A 21,538-nucleotide genomic window follows, 5' to 3' on the forward strand; every position below is an offset into this window, starting at 1 on the left:
TTTTTTCTATTTTTATGTTTAAGAGCTCGATGAGTATTAGTCATGAGTATATGTCACACCTTTTGAATAATCTTATACTAAAAAGCTAATAAAGTCCATTAGCTAATGAAATTTAATCAGTTTTGGAGTGTACGTTGCGTGAATAATGTATGTATAAGTTTTGCCGTAAACTATGTCTAAGGGGAAGGCTCGATTAAAGGGTGTAAAAGGGAAATTCCCAAATTCAAGACCGTTATGAAATTAAGAGAGATTTCAAACGCTATTGGCGTTTTGCCTTTCTCCTACAACAAAGTTGTACCAGAAGGCTATAATTTCACTCCAAAAGTCAAATTTTGATAGGAGGCTCGTGGTCCCCAGGTGTAATATACCAATCTTCTCAGCTCGCGAAACCGAGCACATGTCTGTCTGTACGCGACGATCATAATCCTCTCGATCCATTATTACGATAGCGTTCCCCTTATCAGCACGGGAATTCGTCCTGGCCGAAACAAACCTTCCCTAGTTTAAATTGCAACCGAACGTGTACGAACGTACGATAAGTAGTCAGTTGGACATAGTCCTGATGATGGGCAACATCGCGCCCGAAACCGGTCGTCGTAAAAGGTATTTTTTTTTAAATCTCGTCGAGTGTAAAAACGATAAGTGTTGTGTCTAATGTGTAGCATACTAAATATCCTTTTCATCTTCAAAGATCATAAATTAGAGATCTTGTCGTTTTCCAACAGAGCAAACATGCAGCTCAATTTCAGAATGTTCCCACGCGCAAGTCAGATGCGCTTACTTCACATTCACTCAAGTGGAATACAACAATTCCATGAATTCATCTGGAACACAACGTTCCATAACTAATAAATTCCTTTAGGTGACATACAACATTTCCAAGAATAATTCTGTGTCATGTCACTTTACACCTATCGATTCCCATACCACACAAGTGCTGGTAACTTGAGCAAGGCGCTGGTTTTCTTCAATGACAACATGACTCATTCACGATCCCTTGATTCATATTTCATGTCGCCTAGAGCGCTGAGCAATTATGTTCTTTCTTTTACACAACTGACCTACTCCAACGCAACCAAAGTGAACACGCCCTTCGATATGACTATGTTTACGTATCGGTTATTGCCTTTACGATTTACGCTTCTCTGATTGGTAAATTAGTAAATAGTTGTTCCTAGCTTCTCACTCCATAGACAGAGAAAGCATAATGAAGAAATAATGATGCACTAGAATTAAGAAGTTTCCTATTCAATAAGATTGACAATAAAGATGATTAGTTTACCAACCACGAATCGAACCACATCTTCATTTAATTTGATCGAAGTCCCAAGATTACTAAAAATGTCTCGCATCGCGTTTGATTAGTGTCGTGCTGTTTTTACGTTAGCATAAACTACATAATCAAAACAGGAATACCTACAATAATATGTTTAAATATACAATATTCTGTAATATGCAATGTGAAATAAAAAACAAATGTTGCAAATATACTGCGGCCCGCTTCAACAGCTCAAAATTTCTATACGGCCCTTGACAGTAAGCATGCTGGTGACCACTGATATAGAACCTTAAGCTCAAAACTGATTGTAGCAACAATTCACATGTACAGTCGGTCATCAAGGGACGTCGTGTTCAGGAAATGATAGCAGAAAAAAACCCGTTGCGAAGTTTGTGGCCGAAAGGGTCATTTGACCGAAAGGGCCATTTGGCCGAAAGGGTCGTTTGACCGAAATGGTCATTTGGCCGAAACGGTCGTTTTGTCGAAAGGGTCATTTGGCCGAAAGGGCCATTTGGCCGAAAGGGTCGTTTGACCGAAATGGTTAATTTTTCGAAAGCGCCATTTGGCCGAAAGGGTCATTTGGCCGAAAGGGTCGTTTTGTCGAAAGGGTCATTTGGCCGAAAGGGTCGTTTGACCGAAATGGTCATTTGGCCGAAAGGGCCATTTGGCCAAAAGGGTCATTTCTCTCTCATTTCTCACTTCTCACTGTGAAAAGTGAGTAGTGCGAAGTGGGTAGTGTAACGTCTCACTACCATTTCGCGCACCTCACTTTTTACAGTGAGAAGTGAAAAATGACAAGTGACAAGTGAGACGTATCTCTTCTCTTTCCATATAATTCATTCCATATCATTTCTCACTTTTCAAATGACCTATTGGGCCAAATGTCCTATTCGGCCAAATGAAACTTTCGCCCAAACGACCCTTTCGGCCAAATGACCCTTTCGGCCTAATGACCCTTTCAGCCTAATGACCCTTTCGGCCAAGTGATCCGTTGGGCCAAATGACCCTCTCGGCCAAACGACCCTTTCGGCCAAACGACCCTTTCGGTCAAATGACCCTTTCGTCCAAATGACCCTTTCGACCTAATGAGCATTTTGGCCAAATGACCCTTTCGGTCAAACGACCCATTCGGCCAAATGACCCGTTCGGCCATAAGACCCTTTTGGCCAGATGACTTTCGGCCAGATGGGTTTCTTCCTAATGGTTTGTTCGGCCTGGTGGCATTCGGCAAAATGGCTTTCGGCCTAATGGGTTGCGGCCTGACGACCCTTCCCCGTTTTTTAAACCTCTAATATCTGAGCTCAAGAATGGTTTGAAGAACACATCAAGTTTTTCTTTCTCCCATTTTAGCATTATGTATTACGCTATACGCTTATAAGCGGCGTAAGTCGTCTAGACGCGTATGCGTGCCTTACAATGCGAATTCGAATCGAATCTCAGCCCAATGGTTCATTAGATTAAATAACGTCTGTCCATTCCCATATCTAATTCTTGATGTCAAGTGTTCAGTTTGAACAAACCCAAAATCTGATATTCCGACAAAAGAAAAAATCTAAAGTTCATTCTACTTGTGCAACAAATTCGAATACTTCTTGATTCTTAAACAAATAATACTATAAACTAATATTACTATGATAATTATCATCGTATGCCCTTCGTTCCGGGGCTACAATCAATTAGGCCATAAAAACGCATACCTATAATATATAACGCCGCTGCCGTTGATTTTATTTTACAAATGCCGTTGACGAAAATGTTAATGTCGACGCTGATCCCTATTTTCAACCTACATAAGAAAAAAAATCAAAACCGGTAATTTGTCACGCCTCCCAGCAGTAGGTGACGACTCCTAACGAGGTGACAAATTTCCCATAAATAAATGTTCCCGCAGCTTAATGTCTCAATCCAACCACTTTCCACTTACTGTTGACAATGAGCTCGGAAAAGATACTCGCCTGTCCAATCATTTCGATCAATGCCCGAGTGTGGCGCTTTTGGTCCTTCATTCTGAAGCACGACTACATGCGATACATCAGCATAATCCCGGTTACTGCTATGACCGTGCTGATGTTCTCCGATTTGTATCGCGCTTGGGGCAACATTGGAGAGGTCATCATCAATGGGTTCTTCGCTGTGCTTTACTTCAACGCTGTGGTGAGTTTCGTGAAAAAAATTTGATCCACAGGTCGTTCTAATAATCGTTATTCGTTTTTCAAGCTGCGAGTGTTAATTTTAGTTTATTATCACGTGGATTATGAAACATTTATGGAGAAAATCGCTATCGTTTATGAGGAAATCGATGTAAGTATTTGAACCCAAAACCACTTAAAGAAGTGAAACCCTAATCTCATTTATCCTTTAGTCCTCATCTGACGAACATTTCAAGAAAACTATTCAACTTTTCACCAAACGAGCACGATTGATGTCCATTTCGAATCTGGGTTTGGGAGCCTTTATCAGCGCTTGTTATGTGGTGTATCCGTTATTCACCAGGGAACGTCGACTTCCGTACGGATTGCACATTCCCGGCGTAAATAAATTCGAGTCTCCTTTGTATGAGATTCTTTTCGTGTTGCAAGCTCTGCTCACTTTTCCCGGCTGCTGCATGTACATTCCGTACACGAGTTTTTTCGCGTCGACTTCGATTTTCGGTTTGGTTCAGATAAAATCACTGCAATATAGGTTGGAGAACTTTAAGAAAGACAGCTGTGAGAAAGCAGAGAACAAACAGAACTACCAACTGGAAGCCATCATCAATGACCATCAGAGGGTGATTACCTACGTTGAAGAATTGAACGATTTGGTGACTAACATCTGTCTGGTAGAACTTTTATCATTCGGAACGATGTTATGCGCTTTGCTGTTTCTGCTGGTCATTGTAAGCTTATTGTCGATTTATTGATCAATTGATATTAATTACTTTTTGCTGCTTTCCACAGATCGATAATTTGCCACAAATTATCATTGTTGTGTCATACATTTTTATGATAATCTCGCAGATTTTCGCGTTCTACTGGCACGCCAATGAAGTTCGCGAAGAGAGCATGGCCATCGGCGAGGCGGCATACAGTTGCCCGTGGATCTATTTGGATCGGAATAGTAAAAAGCAATTGCAGATGGTGATTCTTCGTTCACAGTCTTCGCTAAAAGTATGCTTCAAGTCATGATCTCAAGTCGGAAGAAAATGTTTTGAGCTCTTTCTTATTTCAGATATCCGTTGGTAATGTCTATCCTATGACGTTGGAAATGTTTCAGTCGTTGCTGAATGCATCCTATTCGTACTTCACCTTGCTGAAACGTGTGTATAATTAAGGCTATTTTAAATCAAGCAGCACTTGTTTTGGATCTAAAAAAATTAAAAATGTTTGTATCCAGCTTTCCACGCTAGCCATAATGGCGGCTGCTATAAACAAATCTGACAGTAACTGCTTCCGACGCTGATCTGTAATCGACGCTATAGTCGTATCTTAGCGACCATTTTCACATTGTTTATATACTTTTTGTTATCCGAAAACCTTCAGCAGAAAACAAAAGTTTCGAAGAAAATATGAGAAAACAATTTGTTACAAGCTTTTGATAATTAGATTCAAGTCCCTAATTGATACGCTTTTTCTTTTTAGGTTGGAGTTATTGTCCTATCAATTTCAGGACGCGCCCTGTTGACATTGAATTTGGAAATTCATATAAATATTCCAAACACAGATTTGCAAGCAGTGCATCATTTTAGCATTCTGATCCGAGCAGTTTTGAGATGCTTCGACTTTAATCAGATGAACAGCTACATTTAGTACTTGGGCGTATTTAAGCCATTCACCTAGCTCCACTGGATTATCAAGTTATAAATGAAAATCAATCTTGAAGAAATCCGATGTACAGCTAAATGCAGATGTGCGCAAAATTTGATGTGCTATGATTCTAGTGGCAAAATTTTGTGTTCTGTTGCATATTAGGAATACAGTTTAGACTCAATAAACGTCACCCACGCCACGCAGCATAATTTGGTTCAAATGATAACTTTCTACTCTCGTCTCTACTCAGTACCAGTGTTGGTAAAATCATTCATAAAACTCAATCATTGAGCGCTCCCGCGTGAACTAACTCGTTTGCGATTTAAAAGGAATGCATCACGCCTGAGTTTTTCATGCTAAAACGGATCATTTCACTCATTTACCAAAAAATCATTTCGCTCCAAAAAGTGTTTAAAAGCAATTTGGGTGCAATTTATTGTTCACACACGCAAGAGTATTCATTGTTCTGTGTGTTGAACGTTAATTTACTGTTAATTTAAGAAGGAGAACAAAAGAAAACCTACGATGATTCAAATGGATGATTCAACTTAGCCATGATTTTTTAGGTGCTGAGTTGGGTGCGTTTCAACTCACGCTTGATTTGAATCGTTCGTGATTTTTGAGATTTTGAGTTTTTCCCAACACTGCGTCAGTACTGCAATTTCCACATAGTTCACTTGAAACTAAACTACTTTAAATTACATTCCTAGACTTGTATATTGGATACATGAATTATTAAAAATATAAAAATATTGAGCTTGTCGGTGAATACTTCATTTAGACCGACAAAAGCTGATGAGGTGAATAAAACCTTACGTGTATTTTGAATTTAAGCCTTTTGAAAAAAATGATTTCTGAAAATATTTATTGACGTAGACAAAACAATATTTTTTTTGAATTGTTTGTTTTCCGCATTGATGAGGCCGGCGTTTGCCTTCCGGATTCCCTTTCAAATTCAAACGGATGTTTGTGACAGACATCATTGTCCGGATCTATCGCTAAACTGCTATGAACTAATGTGTTTTATCCACTGAAGCATTGGTATACGGTCACCTTCTCGCACGTTCTATAGGAATTCGGATTTCAGGACCCCGTGAATGAAAGTTACTGGTCTGCATGTGTAACAAATAAATAATTCGATGAAATCAGAACGCATATCTAAATGCTTCGGCTCATCCAATTAAGATCAAAATCCCTCAGAACTACTCTGGTTTAAATCCTAAAATGGGTTGACATTAATTGCATTGTAAGTCCTATCTACATTCATTCAGTGAAACTCCACTTAACAGGAGTTATAAAGCTCACACGCAAATTGTTGTATGGGAAAATGGCTTCAACCTAAAACAAAAATGCGTATTATTTTTGTGGCACTACAACAAGTTTGAAATTATCAGAAGCTTATTACAAAACAAAATCGATTTCCTCCGAGTCTTGCTTTTTCCGATAACAATCAATAAACAATGTGAAAATGGTTGCTGAGATACAACTAGCGTCGATTACAGTTCATGGCTAGCGTGGAAAGCTGTATAATTTTGTTTATGACTTAAGCTTCCTAAAGAAAGCATTAGACGAGTAGTTTTGTTGAAGACGTACTAGCTATGTAAAAGTTGTCGGGGAAACCATACGCCCGAATAACTTCGCACTTTACAGTCCCGGCTGACGAGGACTCCAATCCTATCAAATGACGTGATTGTAAACCAGCGGGAAGCGTCTTGTGTAAAAACCTTGCAAAATCTGTATAAAATTTTGACATACAATGTGTTGAAGCTCTGTTGAACCTTCCTCTACGAGTGGGTATTCGGGCGGACTGTGTATTTTCCTTCATTGGAGTTCACTGATGGGTTACTGTATGGGATTTCTTCCGACCGGTTAGGGATTGAGGCAACACTTTGTTGACGTAGGACTTACGTCTCTCTTTACTATACTGGGTGTCATTCCAAAATATTCATATCGACCGCGTTACGCTGTGTTGAAAGATTTTAAACGTTAATAGCGTTCGTCTCAATGGACGAATTTCTGCGGTAAGCCACTCAATCGACAGATTTCAAGTATGCCTTTCATGTCCATGCTTGATAAGACCCGAAAAACTTGTTTCAATAGGCATGAAACTGTTTTCAATGAAAAACATTGAGATCAAGGGAACCTATAAATATGGGTACCGCATAATTCTTGCATCATTCCATTACCACGTTCTCATTGGTGCAGACACCAGCGAATGAGCAGCCGCTGGGTCTGCCGAGAAGCCATAAAATAGCGCAACGCAATTTTTTCCTTTCATTCTGACCGGGACAAGCGAAGCAACCGCATCATCGATTGAACAGCACTCACACCTTTAGCAGGGAATGAAGTCTGCACCGACCGCTTTTTCGGCTCGACACCATCGAAGCGACCATCATCAGCCGAAACCTAGCCAGTACATCAGCAGTCCACCCTACAGACCCGACAAAGCAACAATGAGCAGATACCGGCAGCAGCAGCAGAGTCGAGCCGAGACCGGCCGGCATCGGTGCTGAGCCGAGACAGGCTGAAGAAAAGCCACATGATGCAGCATGTATGTCCAAAAAACAAACGGTTCTTCAGAGAGCCAATAATAGAGATCAATATCAATGCTTTCAATACCCGTCGGGATAGAAATTGTACTTGGGTGCCAAATCCAATATTCTAGCGATAAAATTTTATGCGTGATTTTCATAAATAGCGTCAAAACTAACAGTGGATTTTTTTTATTTAACCGCGAAGTGGACGAAGGACTTCGCTTGACCTTGCCTTTAAAGATTCATAAGATGTCCAAATCTCTCACATAATCTTATTTGGATAAAAAAAACACCGATAACAGCTCAAACATTAATAAACTATCAATCAATTTTTCATCGAATGTTCATCAAACATTTTTTGATACTGACCGCACACAAAGCGAACGTGACTGAATGATCGTCTCATGTTACCAATTCTAAATCTTATCACCTGAAATCCCATGTCCGGGTGTTTTCTTCCATCTACAACTAACAATGTTGTCTCAGAAAAGAACACGTACTTCCCACCTGAACTGCAATTCTAAGCTCGCTTGCCCGGCTTATTGGCCTGTATATAACAAAAAGTCCCGTTAGGAAATAGACGCCAGCAGCGAGCACAAAGCGTAAAAAAGAAGAAGCCCTTCTCGAACACGTTGATGATGATGACGCTTTGGCTGACAAAGAAGCGGGATACAAGCCACTAGCTGATTGGCTCACCAATTGGGAAGCAGAGAAGATTCAAAATAAGGTATAAAAGAAAATCGCATTCGCTCGCAGTGCATTCAGTCTTTTATACCATCACTAGAAATTCGCGGTTATTTGAAAGGATCGTTTTCTTACTTTTTGCACTTAGCCGAAGCAAACAGCCTTTTTCAAGGCTCTAAGAGTTAAAAATAATGTTCTCCTTCAGTCGCTATCGCACGGATTAGAAGGCCCTTCAGTGGAAGGGCTGAGATACAGTCTACATCCCCTGCTGAGCCAACTTGTGGTTTATTTCCGGCAGTCCTTCAGTGGGAAGGTTGCCACTGTCGAGGCTAATATTTCGTGACCGGACAGATACTTCCTCAATTTTTTTTTGATGATTTGTTTTCGAGGTAGATTTGATTTCTGTGTCGGTTTGATGAGAAGATTTTGCCAACGCCGATTATTTATCCAAAATAGTTGATGTGAGAAATTTGGACATATTATGTATCTTAAAGGCATGGTCAAGTCAAGTCCTACGTCCACTTAGCGGTTATGTCACAGACATTACCCACTGTTCGTTTTTTTACACAACATGACACAATAGTTTATTTAACAACACTTCATTCCATAACACTAAACATTACTAACACTTTATTTACGGACTTTACTATAGCTATTTTTTTCCTGATGGGCGTATTTTCATTCACTCATTATTTAGTTATCGATCAACTCAGTGTAACTTCTGAACCCCTTGGCCGATTTCAACCAAATTTAGAACACACATTCTTTATATTAAGGATAGTGGGCAAGGTATGGAAATGGGGAGAATTTGAGGAAGATGTATTGTCTAGTTATCGATCAACTCAACCCTACATCGAAATCATGCTTTGTCCAGTGAAAAGCAATGATTACTGTGTTTTCTTCTGGATGGTGAATGTGATACCTTCCTTAAAAATAGACGTTTGCCCGGAATAAGACATCGGTGGATGTTTTTCTTTCTTTAGAAATATACGTTTCCCCGGAATAAGGCGGTTATGGGTTTGATCCCTTTTTCAAAATCAGTCAATATTTTCAAATGAAATCTGCCTTCTTTTAATCAAATGATGAAGTATCAATAAGAAAACACAATTATCCTGTTGAGCAATTGGCTTATTCATTTTCTTTTTGTGAAAAAATGCGAATCAAACTGGCAACTCCGAGCAAGGCCGGGTACATACAGCTAGTTAAAGAATAAACAAGTTGTGTGTCCCCTTCTTGCTATATGTTTGTATTTCAAGTGGTTTAACTACCTGAAACTCACGACAACAGAGTTTCAGGTAGTCTACGAACTTCTTAGAGTCAAGGACTACGGATCAATCTCCGTAATGGAGGCAACCATTGAAAAATGCTCAACTTGTGTGACCCTTTCTTGTGATATGTTTGTAGTCCAAAAAGCTATTTTAGTTGTCATTGATTCCAGGTAGTCTACAAACTCCGTAGAGTCAAGGTATGTGGATTATTCTCTTTACTGCAGGCAGTTATTGAAAAAAAAACTAGTTGTGTGACCCCTTCTTGGTATACGTTTGTATTTTAAGTAGTTCCTATTGTTGTCGTGGACTCCGTAATGGAGGCAGTTCTTCTTCTTCTTCTTCTTCTTCTTCTTCTTCTTCTTCTTCTTCTGGAGGCAGTTATTGAACATTAAACATTTTGTGTGACCCGTTTTTGGTACAGTATTTGTAATGATAAAATCACGGGGATGACAAGCTACGCCATCTTTGTCCCAACCAGTGTTGTAAAATGTCATTTGCATTCTTTTTCATAATTTTCCCAGAACTTTTTTCAGTAGTTAGCTATCAACTATCAAGTATGGCGAACTTATAGCGCTTAAATGTGGCTACAACTTTGTCTAACAAGACATTGCTGTAAATATGTAATCTGGGGCGTGGGAGGCAAAATGTCATTCAAATGACATTATGTCAAATGACACGTGACATTTTGGAGAGATTTCACTCTCTAGCCTCAGATGTTATATGTAGAGCAAGCGTTATGCGTGCATCTAAAATTTTGAAGTAAATTTGGCTTCCGAAGAAAGTTATGAACAAATTAGTCAAATGACATGCAGATGACATTTTACAAGCCTGGTCACAACTTTTCTGAGTCACCAATACGAATGCATTGCAAATGCAACATAAATAATTCCCAGGGTGAAAATGATGTAAAACGAACAAAGGCATAGACAGTACCTCGTGCAAGTAGCATTCTGAATTATTGAGCAAATAAGTTGAACATTCTTAAGTTTAAAGCGTGGAATTGAATGTAAAATAGTTTTAATTTATAGTTCGTTAAATTTGTATCATGTTGCATTATTGAGTGGTGTGGGCGTTTTGCATCATATTCTCCTGTAAAAATGAAAACATTCAAAATTCGCGCACATACTATTGCAAAATAAATCAGTATTGGAGTAATTTGACACTGGGGGATAAATTTATCCCTCAAAAAAGAACGAACAGGCCAACCTGTCAAAATCCATAGTAAAAAATTAGATGTCGGTGCTCTGGATAAAATAGAAAATGTGACAAAATCCGAACAATTTTTATTTTCTATTTTTCAATTTATATCGCAAATATGAATTAGTTTATACCTTGGAAAGGTGAAATACGTGAACGGAACCCGTAGTTTCCTTTCGAAGAGGCTTACAAAATCTTGACAGGTACTTAGAAATGATTCACAATATACCACAGGCGGTGAAAGTTATTTCATGAAAATCATTGTTGTTTGTGGTATTATTAAAAAAAAATAAAAACGGAAAAAAAAATTCAAAAATTGTTGGGGTGATAAAATCGGGTCAAAACATGATAAAATCGGGATAGACAAAATTAGGGATTGACAAAATCGGGTCAATACTGTATATATTCGCATTCCATGTAGTGCTTGTTATTGTCATGGGTTCGACGTAGTCTACGAACTCCGTAGAGTTCTCCGTGTTGAACTTAATCCTAGAATTAAAAAAAAAACACATAAATAAAGTTAAAAATAACTCCTTAGAGTTAAGGTCTGCTGATCAACATCCGTAATGGAGGCCCGAGTTGTTCTTATTGTTGTCATTGGTTTCACGTAGCCAACGAACTTAATAGAGTTAAGACCTGCTGATCAACCTCCGTAATGGGGCCATTAATTGAAGAAATAAACAAAATTGTACAATCTCATCTGAGTGAATGTATGCATTCCAAGTAGTTTTTGTTGTTGCCATGGTACTAGGTACTCTATAAACTCCATACAGTAATAATCTGCTGATCAAACCGAACGGGAGGCTGTTGGTATATGTGTGCATTCCAAGTAGTTCAAATTGTTGTCATTTGCTATAGGCAGTTATTGAAGAATGAGCAAGACGTGTAACCTCATCTTAATATATGTGCATTCCAATTAGTTCTTGTTGTCCGGGTTTCAGGTAGTATACAAACTTCATTCATACCACTTATACGAGACTGTTTATTCCTTGGAAATGCAAAATGTGAATAAATTGGAACGAGACTACTTCAAGCCGAGAACGTAAGGAAGAAACGGGCTAATATCGCAAAGATCATGTACCATATTTAAAACAGGTTAAAGACCTTTTAGTTACTCATATAAGCCTACAAGTCTTACTCCATACATTTTTAGGATGACCATAAGCATATCCCATGAACGCATTTTATTCTACACAGTTTAAAAATGTTACAACATATATAATGTAACAAAAAGGCTCCATTCGATTCGACTAATTTTTCCTCCACTTTTTAAAATTACAGGTCTTCATTACTATGAAGCTCGTATTTAATATTGCGTCCAAAAAAAGTTGGATGTAAAATTAAAGGCTTACATAGCTTACATAGCGTGTTATTTTCAGAATTTTTAACTATGTAACCGTGTAACCGACTGTGCACATTGTTTGTGGTTCAAAGGATAAGTACCAAAAACAGGCTGATATATCCCTAGTTAAGCTTGTTGATCCTAATGCCTTACTTCAGCGTTTTCTTGGATGACCATGAACATTTGAAATGGGTACATTCTATTCTACGTACCATTAAGGGCATATGCCACTTTTGAAACAAGCCGAAAGATCTCTGGTTACGTGTGAAGATCTTTAGGACTATTTTAGCCTTTTTTGGAAGACCAACAACCAACCAACCTATGCAATCTTCTTCTTCTTATTGGCTTGCATCCCCCACTGGGACACTGCCGCCTCGCTGCTTAGTGTTCATTAAGCACTACCACAATTATTATCTGTGAGGTTTTTTGCGATAGCCGGGCATCGCTCAGGATAAAGATCTTTCAAGTCGGCCCTTTGCACCACCGGAGGTGTACAGGATCCATAAGTAAGTAAGTTTCCAAGCCAATTTACCATTTTTGCATTCGTATATCATGAGGCTAACACGATGATCAGGGAAGTCGAGACAATTTCCATACCGAATTATTTATTACTACACTAATTGATGTCGTGCTTCGGTCGCTTTCCTACCGTTTTGCTAAACGATGTCGAAAACGCGTGCGACCATTAGGAATTTAATGAACAGGATGACGACTACGACCTTTCTTTTCGGCTAGGAATATCCCGTTCTCCCTTTTAAAACCATCTCTTTTTCTTTCTACCGCTAAGCAATAGCTGTAGGTATGGCCAAGATTTTTTTTATGTACAGGTTATCCGACTTCGCCAGTAGATGGGAATAACCAGCGCGGGGGGGGGGGACATACATTTTCAGTGCAAAACGTAAACAAACTAGCATAAATTCCATACAAAAATCCAAGATAGCTGAGTTGGGGACATTGACAAGTCGGATAACCTGTACATAAAAAAAATCTTGGCTATGGCATTCTCTCTTTCCCTTTTCGATTTTCAATTTCAAAATTAGTGACCCGATGAACATTTATCGAACTTTTCGTTCTTTTCTTCGACTTCAAATCAATTTCTGGTTTACTCGCTACACTCAGAAATATATTTAAACTATTTAGATTTAAAGTTACGCTAAATCACTATTCGCCTCGTTGATCTCAAGATTGATTAACAACCAACAATTCCACGTTAGTATAAATTTGGTTTAAACATGCTTAGTATAGTTGTGCTCACAATGTAATCTAGGGATGTAGGTGGATTCTGCATCAGTTCTATTTTGTTTACTCAGAACGAAGGAAATAAATTTATAAAAACAAACTAACCAACGGAACATTAAATTTAGATTATACTCGAATAATAAAACACTAATATAATTGAACACTTTTATTGAAATATTTGCGATATTCATGTTACCGTTTGCTCCTCACTACCCGATCATTCCGAAAATGTAGGATGCAGATGCTTGTTGCGAGTCATCTCAATATGATTCCTAATCGTAAACGTCTGGGCCCGGCATAAGGCTTCGCGAATACTTCATTCATATATTTTTCTGGAATTCTGGATGGAATAAATATGACAAAGAAGCGATTCTGTGAAAAAGTGCAAATAGGCAAAGTATGGTTACTTGTCAAGACAAACATGTGCAGGACTACTCACAGTATACAGATACTTCCGGTGTACTTCCATCTATGTAGGTTCAAGTGACCAGATTTGTCTTGGGCTGTCCGGGACACAATATAAATTGTTTATCTGAAAGCGTAATAAATCGAAACATATTTTTCTTCTATTAACCTATAAACAGTATGATGCGAACTATACTTGAATTCATAGAAACACTTTTCAAATATTATTAAAATTAGAAATGTTCTACAATCTTGACCACGTGGCCGTGCGGTTAGCAGCGCCGGTCGTCTGCGTGCATTTTGTTCGTGTATTGTGTGTATTGCTATCAAATAAGGATTCGATTTCAACTCCAGTAGTCAAAATTCTTCAATAAACGAAACATTCTTTACTAGTCTACTGCACACCTAAAAATAATTATGTAATTTTAGGTGCTGTGACACCGACATATACGAGCGTCACTTTTGACGTAAAATTAGGTGGTACTTTAATTTTACATCACAACTTTATTGACAAAAAATGGATGGATTAGAAGGAGAATCGAACATAAGTCCACTGAGTGAGAGCCCCACAGGCTACCACTCAGCTGCCTCCGTTTCTTGAAAGAGAGATGATCGAAGTAAAACTGGTTCCACGATTTGCACTGAACAAGTATTTCACTGCATCAAGTCATCGACTGCTTGAGCGTATGGTGCGTTGCAACGGGTGCTGTGTTTAGGTTCCGTGACATGTAATTTTAAATCATCTTACATTGAAAAATATACGATTCTGTTTATGTCATGTGGTTTTGTGTCATTTTATTGAAATACGTCACCTGTATTATTCATAATTTTTTGGTGTGTGGGTATTGTCCGTTTTCTTATGTAATGATTTTTATTTCGAATTTTTCATTGGCATTCATCGGTGAGTACATACGCACTAAGCTCAATGTAGAAGGGAGCAATCGGAAGCAATGAAGAATAGAACTGAAAGATATCGCCAAATTGATCTTTAATATCTGCAGCTATTTTCGATTCCGTAGATAATACAAATCCTTAATACTCTCACATTCTCTACACCTTCCAAGTTATTCAAATGCTTCATATTCCTGATATTTATGCGCTATCCAAACTCTGACAATTCAACTCAATTTTGGTTGATCTTTCAGAACGCCTAGATTCTTCAATATCTACGGAAATTTTATAGATTCTCGAAATTATTCAAACATTCAGTCTCCGTGTTTAGTAGACTCCCTATACTGCTCAATTTCCCAAGTTCTTCAGATTATTCGGGTCGTTTTAATGTTTTCCTGACATTTCATTTCCTAGGGACTTAAAGATAAATTCCCAGGCCTACGAATTGATCTCAGAATGCGGGACGTTTTCCCGGACGATTAACAATGCGGGACTCGTAAGCTAAATCCGGGACTGTCCCGCGTAATCTGGGACGTCTGGTCACTTTAATCTAGGTTAATCGTAAGACCGTAAAACCGTTAATAATTTATTAATTTATCTGTTGTTTTCCCAACTTATTTCAACTTTCCTTTTTTGGTAATCCTGCGGCTTTAGCTAACTGGAAGCATCGCCAAATATACCTACTTAAGAAAATATTTTCGCACAAATCGGTCATAGATTAATTTATATGCTAGTATAGTATACATTTTTATACAAGCATTCAATAAATTTCATTTATGATAGAAACGATTAGATTTAATACTAACGATGATTTCTTTCATTTCTGAGTGTAGAATGAATCGAAGAATTCAAGACAAAATTTTCAAAACGACTTATCTGCTTTCGTAAACAAAGATTCAAATGACGATTTGACGAATCTGATAGCACTCCCACGGAAACCAACACCATCAATAGGTAGGTGAAGGATTCCGCTACCTGTTGATGGTGTTAGTTTGCGTGGGAGAGCTATCAGATTCGTCAAATCGTCGTTTGAATCTTTGTTTACGAAAGCAGATAAGTCGTTTTGAAAATGTTGTCTTGAATTACTTTAAATCAAGTATGCACTATGAATAATTTACTCATTAATCTAGTTCTATCCCTACTCGCTACAACTGATATTTGTTGAAACGCAAACTGATACGACCAGCATCACAATGATTTTTTTTTTTCCATCTGAGCAACTTTAAAGAAGACGGCAACTATCTAAATTTTCTTAATTTTGATATGTATCTTAAACACTAGAACCACCAAACAATTGAATTTCAAATTGAACTGACTGCAGCAGTGTTTATTATCCGAACAACTTTGCAAGGTCAAACAATTTTAAAATCACATATTTTTAATTATTTAGCCAAAAAACTAATGCCTTTGATTGAATACCCGAACAACTTTGTGAAAGATGACATCTTTCCAAATCTCATATATTGCGAGATATCTAGCCGAACTAGTAATTCCTTATACACTTGCACAGCCAAACGGCTGAATTCCAAACCTAATTAGAATTCATCATAATAGATTTTACCAGTAAACAACTTTGTAGTAGACATCAGCTTTCTATACCTCACAGATTGCGAGATATCTAATCTAACAAGTAGCTCCTCATACAATAGCGTCGCCGACCGGTTGAATTTCAAACTAAACTTGCCTTCATCATGATGGCTCTTACCATTCGAATCACTTTGTAGAAAACGATGACTTTCTAAATCTCACAGATTGCGAGATATCTAATCTAACAAATATTTTCTTATACACTAGCGCTGCCAAGCGAATGAATTCTAAACTAAATGGAGTACCGCATCGCAGTGGATCTTACAACCGGAACAACTTTGTACAAAACGGCAATTTTCTCAAACTTACAGATTTAGAGATATTCTCCCAAACTTGTATTCCTCATACAGTAGCACCGCATAGTGGTTGAATTTCAAACTGTTCTCCGTTACAATGGTTTTGACCACCTCAACAACTTTGTAGAAGAAAACAACTTTCTAAACCGTCTAAGACGAGTTTAGTACTCTCCATTTAATTCCACCAATTATTTCGATATCTTTGCAGATACAGACTCGAAGTCGAGTCAAGTACGAGACACTGAAGACGACCACACAGTTGTGGTCGAAATACGTATCTGCAAAGATATCGAAATAATTGGTGGAATTAAATGGAGAATACCTTCCTTCTTCCTTCTTCCTTCTTCCTTCTTCCTTCTTCCTTCTTCCTTCTTCCTTCTTCCTTCTTCCTTCTTCCTTCTTCCTTCTTCCTTCTTCCTTCTTCCTTCTTCCTTCTTCCTTCTTCTTCTTCCTTCTTCCTTCTTCCTTCTTCCTTCTTCCTTCTTCCTTCTTCCTTCTTCCTTCTTCCTTCTTCCTTCTTCCTTCTTCCTTCTTCCTTCTTCCTTCTTCCCTCTTCCTTCTTCCTTCCTCCTTCTTCCTTCTTCCTTCTTCCTTCTTCCTTCTTCCTTCTTCCTTCTTCCCTCTTCCTTCTTCCTTCTTCCTTCTTCCTTCTTCCTTCTTCCTTCTTCCTTATTCCTTCTTCCTTCTTCCTTCTTCCTTCTTCCTTCTTCCTTCTTCCTCTTCCTTCTTCCTTCTTCGTAGTATATAATATAATCCAGATAAATTTTTAAAAGAATTTTGAAGGAGCTTCCGGGAAAAATAAACCTGCAGTAATCTACTGAGGAATTATCTGACGGGTTTCCTGGCGAACTCTCTGAAGAACGTATGATAGACATCCTGGCGAAACTTTCAAAACAAATTCTTAAAGAAGCTTCATGGGGAAATTTTGATGGAAATTTTGTAGAAATTCTGGAAAGAAATTTTGGAAAATCTTCCGGAGGAATGAGCTTCTAATGGAACCTCCGGACGAAATCCTGGAGGACCTTCCGGAAGAGTTGATGGATGAACTTCCGGACGAAATCCTGGAGAAACCTTCGGACGAAACCCTGGAGGAACTTCTAGATAATATCCTGAAGAAACTTTCGGGCCCAATCCTGATGAAACTTCTGGACGCAATTCTGGAGGAACCTCCGAACGACATCCTGGAGGAACATTTGGACAACATTCTGGAAGAACTTCCGGACGACATCCTGAAGGAACTTTCGGATGAAATCCTGGAGGAACTTCCGGACGAAATCCTGGAGGAACTTCCGAATGAAATCCTGGAGGAACTTCCGGCAACATCCTTAAAGAACCTTCAATCGAAATCATGAAGTTCTTCCGGACGAAACACATTAGGAACATTCGAACAAAATACTGAAGGTACTTCCGGATGACATCCTGCAGGAAGTTACTGACGAAATCCTGGAAAAACTTCCAGATGACATTCTGGAGGAACTTCCAGACGAAATCTCGGAGGAACTTCCGGAGAAATTCGCAGATGATTTTTCCGACGAAATGCTGGAGAAATTTTCGGGCGAAATCCTGAAGGAACTTTCGAACGAAATCCTGGAGGAACTTTCAGACAAAATCCTGAAGGAACTTCCGGACTAAGTTCTGAAGGATTTTTCAGATAAAATCCTGGAAGAACTTCCGGACGAAATCCTGGAGGAACGTCTGGACGAAACACTGGAGAAAATTCCATACGAAATCTTGGAGGAACTTCCGGCAACATCCTTGACTCTTGAGGTACCTTCAATCGAAATTCTGAAGGAACTTCCGAACGACATCTTGGAGAAACTTTTGGACAAAATTCGGGAGGAAATTCCGGACGACATCCTGGAGGAACTTCGCGACGACATCCTAAAAGAGCTTTCTTTCGGAATTGCTGAATTTCCCGAGTAGACGAAAATAGCTCAATAATATCAAATGTTGATAAGATATCAAAATGAGATATGGACATGATTGATATAAGAGATAAAAGATCAGACGATAATATCAATATTTTGCACTAAAATATCATGAGAAGATCAAGTTATGCTATTTATAATAAGTGATCAATATCATGTGCCATTAGTTTGATCTTATCCATAGCATATCTTGATATTTAAATGATATTTCGGTGCAAATTTTTGATATTGTTGCCTGTTCTTTTATCTCTTATATCAATCAAGTCCATAACATGTTTCGAATCGACGCAATCATTATAACTAAATACAAAATTAATAAAATAACCCAAATCGACGCAATCATTATAATTTTCTCGCCAGTAGTAGGGTTATTCGTCTAGCTTTCCATTGGTATACAAATGTCGGCATAAGATCACCAAGGGCCAAAGTTATGGCAAAACTCTATAATAATATTTTTATTTCCATAGCAGCATAAAAACAAATCTCATATCGTATACCTTTAACAACTATCAAATACTGCACATCCGATTTAGTCCTGCAATCATGTAATCAGATTTTAATTGTAGACTCGTCTGAGCAGCGTAAAATACGAATACGATGCATTTAGCAAAGATTGAAACATTTCCAATGTCATCGGATAAACGCTTCCTATCTTTATCTGTAATTGAATAGTAAAAGTGGTGCCGTCATTTCAAAGTCATCCAAAATCAACCGCATCGATTACCGCTAATGGACGTTGGGCTCGGGCAATCAACAGAATCATCTTCTTCTTGGTGGCCACGTCAAAATCGATCCAGGCGCCTTTGTAGTACAGAGCGTCACCAATTTCCAAACTCTACGAGCAGAATAAGTGGGATGCTTTTCAATGGAGAGGTCGAACCAGTGCAAATCACTTTTAACCTACCTGCTCTCGAACTTCATTGGAGTGCCAATAGAGGGCGTACATTTGCGACAGAATCATGAAGATGTACGAACCAATCATTCCCATCTGGGCCAGCTGATTGCTCTGGTCAGGCGGTCATCAATTTGGTTCGTGATTGGTTGCAGAGGGCGATGATGAAAAGACCAGATTGCATGTGTCAGTTGATAGTAAATTATGGGTTCCACGTTTGGGTCTACTTACGATGCTCAACAGGAAGAGCAATGCACACAGCATCATTCCGAATGATAGCAACTCCAACAGAAATATTAAGTCCACCAGCTCGCTAAGGTCAGTCACATATCTGCAAGGGAATTGAACGACATCATCATCACCTTGGCAACGTGCTCACATCGAAGCAGGCATGTACTTAATGATATCCTTATGATACTGCAAACACTCTTTTATTTTTTCAAATAACATCCGTGGGGAAGTATTGTACTCGTGCAAATTCTCCAGCGACCGCTTCAGGGCTGCAATCCGCACCAGTCCGAACAGCGCACAGGTGCAATGAAAGCTGGAGAATGGAATGTACATAAAGCATGCCGGAATCGTGAGATAAAATTGGAGCGCGAACACAATTTCATAAATTGGCGACACGTTGAGGTCCACCCCGGGAACGTAAACTCCGTAGGGAAGGCCATTGTCCGGCGAGAACAGAGGATAGGTCACGAAGCAAGCGCTGATAAACGCTCCCAGCCAGAGATTCGATTTGGACAGGATCCTGGCCCGGCGGGTCAAGCTATCCATTAGTGGACGGATGTCGTTTTGCTTCTGTTTTTATCGTGCAAGAAAGTGTGTGAGGATTTTAGGAAGATTAAAAAGCCATTCGCATACCTCCAACACTGCGTACTCATCGGCAATTCCGTTCAGGAACGTTTCAAACTTCGCTCGGTTACCCATTAGGAACGCCGTCCGCAGCACCAAATTGAAGTAGAGCACCGTAAAGTACCCGTCGATGATAATCTTGTTCATATCGCCGCTGCCAGACGCAATCACGTGGAACAGATTCATAAATTGGAACGCGTTCAGAATCGCCACCGGGATGCAGCCCAGCACATAGCTGTACCAATTGGGCTTCCGGAGATAAGCCCAAAAGAGCCACACTTTGACGTTGACGTTGATGATTGGACAATTTTCTATCAACATGGTGCGAGGCGTGTGTGGACGGACAAAGCAATGACGTTCTAATGGATGCATGGCCGGGCGACTTTTTAAATACAAGACCTTTGGAAGTGCTTCGACGGAATGTAAAATCGTAATTACTACAATCAAGTAAATTGATGGGCAGGGTTGGTTTGATCGGTCAACCGTGTCCTGCTATTAACCGAACATGTGCTCACGCTCGCATTAGGAAACATGGTCTTCTTCTTCTTCAATGGCTCTACATTACAATTGGAATTGGACTTGATTTTCAACTTTTTATGCCCGCAATTGCATGATTATGTATCTTGTGTGGCACAGTAGAATGGATATACTATGTCCAGGGAGTCGAAAATATTTCCCAATCAAAAACATCCTAGACAGGATCGAGAATCGAACTCGTCGTCTTCTGATTGGTAATCCTACGGATTTGCTCGCAAGGCTAACTGAAGACCCCAGGAAAACATGGTACGAAATGGTATTTCGAAAACAGTCCAAGTGACCAATTGTTATCTATGTAGGCATCATTGTCTGCTGAACCATTTTTCCCTGGGAACCTTAACGATGACATCGTTCAAAACTCGTAATAAAGCACATCAATTTGAATTCCATGAAATTATAGGCACAGTAATTGTTTCCTCCTTGATCATTCTGCTCTTGAAGTGAATCAGAAAATCAAACTAAACATGCAATACAGAATAGAAAACATTCCAAAAATATCTTAATCTTAGGAAATGAAGACTATTTTTAATGGTAACGGAAAATGTGAAGGCTCGTATCTAATATTTGATTGATGTAAGTTTCCGATACTGTGTGCTGTACCTAGAGATAGGATTGATGAGATCATACTTTATTAGCTTTATTAACAGTATAAGGCTGTGCGCTGAGAAAGACTTTCGACTCTCTGGTATCGTGGGGCTAATTCATCTCGTACCGTGGTGCATCGAAATAAATACATCTATGTACATAATTTTATTAAAAAGGCTCTAGAAAATACGAATCGAACTCAAATAGAGCATTCGTTATTGATACAGGAGC

General features: G+C 38.9%; 2 protein-coding genes across 2 annotated transcripts; one reads left to right on the forward strand and one right to left on the reverse strand.

Moving 5' to 3' along the window:
* Positions 1-3,211: 3,211 nt before the first annotated feature.
* LOC134218331 (odorant receptor Or2-like) lies at positions 3,212-4,591 on the forward strand. The gene is made up of 5 exons (XM_062697269.1): positions 3,212-3,433; positions 3,497-3,580; positions 3,642-4,157; positions 4,219-4,428; positions 4,490-4,591. The coding sequence occupies exons 1-5, from the start codon at positions 3,212-3,214 to the stop codon at positions 4,589-4,591; spliced, it is 1,134 nt and encodes a 377-aa protein (XP_062553253.1).
* A 14,329-nt stretch (positions 4,592-18,920) lies between these two features.
* On the reverse strand, positions 18,921-20,506 carry LOC134218332 (odorant receptor Or2-like). The gene is made up of 6 exons (XM_062697270.1): positions 20,195-20,506; positions 19,728-20,131; positions 19,562-19,661; positions 19,343-19,444; positions 19,163-19,273; positions 18,921-19,096 (listed from the first exon to the last, which is right to left on the reverse strand). Exons 1-6 carry the CDS (start codon positions 20,504-20,506, stop codon positions 18,995-18,997), a joined length of 1,131 nt encoding a protein of 376 aa, XP_062553254.1. The 3' UTR covers positions 18,921-18,994.
* Between the last annotated feature and the right edge of the window lie 1,032 nt (positions 20,507-21,538).

Source organism: Armigeres subalbatus, chromosome 2, assembly GCF_024139115.2.
Source record: "Armigeres subalbatus isolate Guangzhou_Male chromosome 2, GZ_Asu_2, whole genome shotgun sequence".
In the NCBI taxonomy this organism is placed as follows: Eukaryota; Metazoa; Arthropoda; class Insecta; order Diptera; family Culicidae; genus Armigeres; species Armigeres subalbatus.